Below are 6,140 nucleotides of genomic sequence, written 5' to 3' on the forward strand. Positions count from 1 at the left end.
AAAATAAAATGTTAATTTTTACTATGTTACTATGTACTCTTTTTTCTAACACTCAACACTAAACGGATTTATATACACGTATATGTGTGTATGTGTACATATACGTATTTTTATGTATATAGGATTTATTATTAAGAAACTAAAATCTATTTATAATTTACTCTGATTTAAGGTCAGTTACTTTAATCAGGCAAGATTGAATGAATATCTTATATTGACCGTACACCGTTTAAGTCGATTCTCATTTTCGAGAGTGACGGTTGATAGTCTGTACTGTGTCGTTGCGGATTGTGCTGTAACTGAATGGATTTTGCAACTGTTGAGTAGGTCAGGGCAAACCATTTTGATTTTCAGGTATCAGAATACCTTACATCGGTTTTGGTATGCAGACATTGATAGCTATGCATAATCCATGAGCTCTATGACTTATCAAAGAAATAGTTTTCAGTGTCAGCAAATATACAATATTTCAGATCTTCAGTTCAGCGATATCAATGGCTGTTTCAAATTCTAGAACTTTTCATTCAAGCTTAATTACCAATCTCCAACTTCAATAGAGTATGGAGCCGTTCTGTCCACAATACTTCAAGTTATCGTTTATTTTAGTTTCCAAATGAATTTGGACAATGAAGTGAATTTATATAAGTCCCTCTATCTGAGTGACTGTATGTGCTTGTTATATCTTTATCTAAAGATATTTACGGTGAACTCAATATAATCCTTATCGATACCATGAGTCAGTGTTAAGGTTGCTCTTCTTGTATCACAAACTTAGAGAGATACAATATTCTGAGTGAAAAAAATTGTTTTATTGTAAATACAAATGAATGTTTGGAGTACAGAAGGATGTTTGTGTGAATGTTCCTTAGATTATTGCGTAAAATTTCGCCCCCCACACACGCACACACAATAAATAAATAAATATATATACTTACTTCCGTTACACATAATATTTTTACTCAGGGACTTGTAGATCCGACACCGTTCGGTAATTGGTGCGCATTCAAAGTCAGTGAACTGTAATTTTACGAAACCGGTATGCCATTGAATCTCTTTAACAATTCACAATAATGACTTTTATTCCTAAGATATATATATTTATATACTATAGCGTCAGTCACACCAAAGCCTTGTGAGTGGATTTCGTACACGGAAATTGAAAGAAGACAGCCTCTATATGTGTATATTTATGTGTCTGTGCGAGTGTGTATCTGTGTTTGTACTCTCACTATCGCTTGACAACCGATGTTTGGCAAAACACTCCTATAGAATAAGTACTAAGCTTACAAAGGATAAATCCTGGGGTCTATTTTTTTTCAACTAAAAGCGGTGCTCCAGCACTGCCGCAGTCATATAACTGAAACAAGTAAAACAATAAAAAACTATGCCATTTTAATTCCGAGCAACGCCGGGTATCTCTGCTAGGACACACCCACCCACGCCCACACACCCACCCACACACATATATATAATTATATTTATATATATATATATATATATAGATAGATAGATAGATGCATACATATTGCGTATTCGTAGGAATTTAAGATAAAAACAGCAGAAAAAGACAAACTGTGTTTTCCCAACAATTTTTTAATGGTAAAATTTAATTCAATAATTTTATTGTTTCATTCAATAGTAAATAGCTATATATGTATAAAATTGTTCTTAAATATTTCTACGTCATAAAATTTTTTTTTTTTTCTATTTTCCAGGCTTGATATTCTCATCAATAATGCAGCGATTGGAGTAACTGATAATGAAAGGTCCAAACAAGGTTTCGACTTGACTTTCGCTACAAACTACCTCGGCCATTTTCTGTTGACTCATCTATTGCTCGATCTTATTAAAAAATCTGCACCTAGTCGCATTATAAATGTTAGTTCAAAAGTGCACGAGTTTGCTCCCTCACCGCTTGATTTCACCCTTCACCGAGAAGGCTCAGATATAAAATACAGCAAACTTGAAGGCTATGCTGTGAGTAAATTAGCTAATATTTACCATAGTAAATTCCTCTGTGATGAACTTACTGGGACGAAAGTCACCATTAACTCCATGCACCCGGGTTTTGTACAAACGAACATTATGAATAGGAATGTGAACGATATGTGTAAACGTTTGGTCAACATCATATGCGCCTACACATCTGCTTGGTTTGGTCGTTCACCAGAAGATGCAGCAAAAACTTTGGTTTATATGGCTGTCGAACCCGAATTGTCCGAAGTAACTGGAGAGTATTTCGAAAACGTTAGCATACAAACAAAAAGTTTGTCTAGGTCAGCTCATAACAAAGAGCAAGCGAGAAAGATGCGGGAAATTAGTTTCCTAGCTTGTAAAGACTATTTGGATTTACCTGAAGATATAGTCAAGATAGAAGAAGTAGGAGCTTTGCAGGAAGACAATATAAAAAAGGAAGAAGAAGGTACTCAAGAGGGATTTTCTGAAGCGAAAACTGAAACGAAAACAGATACAGAAAATAGTTGTTCGCATACACCTACAGCTCCATGTGAATCAACATTACCAACAAAAGCAGTAGAAGAAGAAGCACCAGCAGCAGCAGCAGCAGCAGCAGCAGCAGCAGCCACAGCGGTTGCAGCAACAACAGCAGCAGCAGCAGTGACGGAAGTTGACGCAGCATCAGCAGAAGTAGCAGAAACAATTAAAGCCGCAACAGCTGAATCAACGAACGTGTCAGCACCTGAAATACGTACCATTTCTGAGTTAGATTTACCCACTCCACCTTGTTCTTTCACACCTTCACTCGACGCCATCAATAATAAAAACTTAGTGGAGATTGAAGACCTTTCGTCTAACGTTTGTTCTTCAACGAATGAGAACAAAGAAACAGTACCGGAAGCGATTTACAAGCCACTGATTCTTCCAGAAATTACTGAGTCAAACGAACACTACCCACCAGCTGATGTCGATCCTAACTTGAATTGTGATCCAACAAACGCTTGTTCGGATCGTACGAGCAGCAGTCGCGAGGACTCTCCTTTAATTACGCTCGATGATGCTGAAAACTCGGATAACCTTCACGAGGAAGAGACGTTTTAAGTAAAAAAAAAACCTCAGTTGATTGTAATTAGATAACTTTTATAGAAACACTGGCCTCTCCACTCAATGCAACATGTTCCTTACACAACATATACATACACGCACACACTTATATTTATACATGTAAATATGCACACACTCACGCACACGTACACACACAAACGTATGTATATATGTATGTTTCAAAAGGTGCACTGGAAGGCGTGACATGTTACCAAATGTTTTGGGTAAGTTACCAAGTTCCACACTAACCCTTATTATTCCAGTTAAGCTTGTGTGCGAGATCAGCGCAAATATATATCTATACAAAAAACAAACAAATAGCATGACCTCTATGTTATGCTTTACGTAACGCACAAGTGTCCAGTAAGCCCACAACCGTTATAACACAATGCAGTTGACTTCATCAGCATTAAGCTTTCAGTGTTCGTTTTATATGTATATATATATATATATATATATATATATATATATATACACACATATAGATGCATGCATACATACATACATACATATAAATAATATACTCACAAGCATACTCATACACACATACATACATACATACATACATACATTGGTATCTGTTATCATTAGAGGCAGTGCATTGGCAGACCCTTATATCATTGGATAAAATGACTTGCGATTTTTCTTTGGGTTTTCAAATTTCTGCGTTCAATTACCGTCGAGATTAACTTTATCTCTCATCCGCCTGAAGTCCATAAAATAAGTACCAGTTACAGACTAGGGTTGATGTAATCGACTAATCCCGCCCCCACCAGGCTTTGTGCCTTTAGTAGAAAGGATTATTATTATTATTATTATTATCACTATTATTATCATTATTATTATTATTATTGTTCTGTTCTAATGTTTTGCAGCATCAGTCTGTAGTTAGTAGTTTTATTATATCCACGAAAAATAAATTCCTTTTCCACACATAAAAATAAGGTTTTTTCTTTCCACTCTAAACTATTTTCTGTCACTATTTTATCATATTACTGATTTAAACGCAAGTCTCCTTGATTCCATCGTCTTTTGCAATAAATTTTTGAAAGATGAATTTCATTTTCAGATAGAATAAAGCAATAGTTTTTGGAATGAAAAATGGAATAAAGATTTCTTCCATATGAATGAAGCTTCCTATTGATTGGGGGGAAAAAAAAACGAGAAATGGTAAATATTTATGATCGTATTTAGAATAATAGAGAAATATGAAAAGTATCCGGTTGCTAATCTCAATCGATATTGCATCCAAACTTTTACTCTGGTCTGCTGAGTGACAGAACTGCTTTCCCTACTCAAATCCTGCTATCCGTCGATTTTTACATTTATCCCACTAGATTGGATAAAATATGTGACAATTTTTTATTATATTTTTATTACATATTTTTTTTTTGCGCATGTTAAAAATTCATATTGTGTTAGCACAAGAATAACACTTTTAAATTTTGAGATTCCCTGTTCACAAAATTGTTGTGGTATCGTACTTCGTAAGGAAGATTTTACATATTGTATCCTGTTAGCAATAAAATCATCTGTTCATGACCAATAATCTTCACTAGTTTTCATTAAATCTTCATTATTCAACCCACTTCTCTCAAATTAATCATCATGAGAAGTCACACCTTTGCTATATGTAGGGGAATATTGTATAACTAACGAGAAATGAGTTAAATTCTTCTCTAACTAGATAGCACTCCAATATATTTTCCACAGCAGACCCGAATTTTAACAAGGGTTCTGTCTTTAAACAACCCGTTCAATGATATAATGCTGTAGAATATATCAATTTGAATTTATATGCAATGTGAATGAAGCAGCGCGGAGGCGCAATGGCTCAGTGGTTAGGGCAGCGGACTCGCGGTCATAGGATCGCGGTTTCGATTCCCAGACCGGGCGTTGTGAGTGTTTATTGAGCGAAAACACCTAAAAAGCTCCACGGGGCTCTGGCAGGGGATGCTGGCGAACCCTGCTGTACTCTTCCACCACAACTTTCTTTCACTCTTACTTCCTGTTTCTGTTGTGCCTGTAATTCAAAGGATCAGCCTTGTCACACTGTGTCACGCTGAATCTCCCCGAGAACTACGTTAAGGGTACACGTGTCTGTGGAGTGCTCAGCCACTTTCACGTTAATTTCACTTGCAGGCTGTTCCGTTGATCGGATCGACTGGAACCCTCGACGTCGTAAGCGACGGAGTGCCAACAAAAATGAATGAAGCAGCAGGGGGAGATAAGAAGAGAAATAGATAATTACAATACAGTAACAAATATGACAAGTATAAAAAGAAAAAGATAGTAAGATCGGAGTAATAACTACAAATAAAATATAAAACCTTTTCGTCAGACAATTTCAAATCAACGAATTGTTTGACGTTGTTATTAAGGCGGTGAATTAAGACGGCGAGCTTGCAGAGTCATTGGAACGCTGGACGAAATACTTAACAGAAGTTTCTGTTGTGGGTAGACATTATAACATGTACTGGCGCTCTATCAGTTACGACTACAGGGGTTCCAGTTGATCCGATCAATGGAACAGCCTGCTTATGAAATTAACGTGCAAGTGGCTGAGCACTTCACAGACACGTGTACCCTTAACGTAGTTCTCAGGGAGATTCAGCATGACACAGTCCGAGAAGGCTGGCCCTTTGAAATACAGGTATTTACTCATTTTTGCCAGCAGAGTGAACTGGAGCAACGTGATATAAACGGTCTTGCTCAAGGACACACTGTGTTGCCGGGAATTGAACTCACGACCTTGCGATCGTTAGCCGAATACCCTATCCACTAAGCCACGCGCCTTCACTTTTAACATATATAAATGTGATAATAAAATATATTTATATAATATAGGCTCAGGTATGGTAAAGTGGTTAAGAAGCTTGCTTGGCATCCTAGTTTCGGGTTCAGTCCCACTGTGTAGTAATTCATATACACGAGCGGGTAGCCAAAAGAAACCAGGATTTGCAATATCATTTTATACACTTAATTTTAGATGTTTACACATTTATCGCCTTCAGAGTATTCTCCATTTGAAGCAATGCATCGGTCCAGACGCATTTTTCACTGTTCGAAGCAGTCCTGGA

The 6,140-nt window shown here is 36.6% G+C and overlaps 1 protein-coding gene across 1 annotated transcript in view; it reads left to right on the forward strand.

The window, feature by feature from the left end:
* LOC106870303 (retinol dehydrogenase 11) overlaps positions 1 to 3,544 on the forward strand; it is a 55,113-nt gene extending 51,569 nt beyond the window's left edge. Inside the window, exon 2 of the mRNA XM_014916328.3 lies at positions 1,716 to 3,544. Coding sequence (XP_014771814.1) covers positions 1,716 to 3,057 — 1,342 coding nt within the window. The 3' untranslated portion in view covers positions 3,058 to 3,544. The remainder of the gene's footprint in view (positions 1 to 1,715) is intronic.
* The last annotated feature ends 2,596 nt before the right edge of the window (positions 3,545 to 6,140 follow it).

The sequence above is a fragment of the Octopus bimaculoides genome, chromosome 9, assembly GCF_046866305.1.
Source record: "Octopus bimaculoides isolate indiv1 chromosome 9, ASM4686630v1, whole genome shotgun sequence".
Taxonomy (NCBI): domain Eukaryota; kingdom Metazoa; phylum Mollusca; class Cephalopoda; order Octopoda; family Octopodidae; genus Octopus; species Octopus bimaculoides.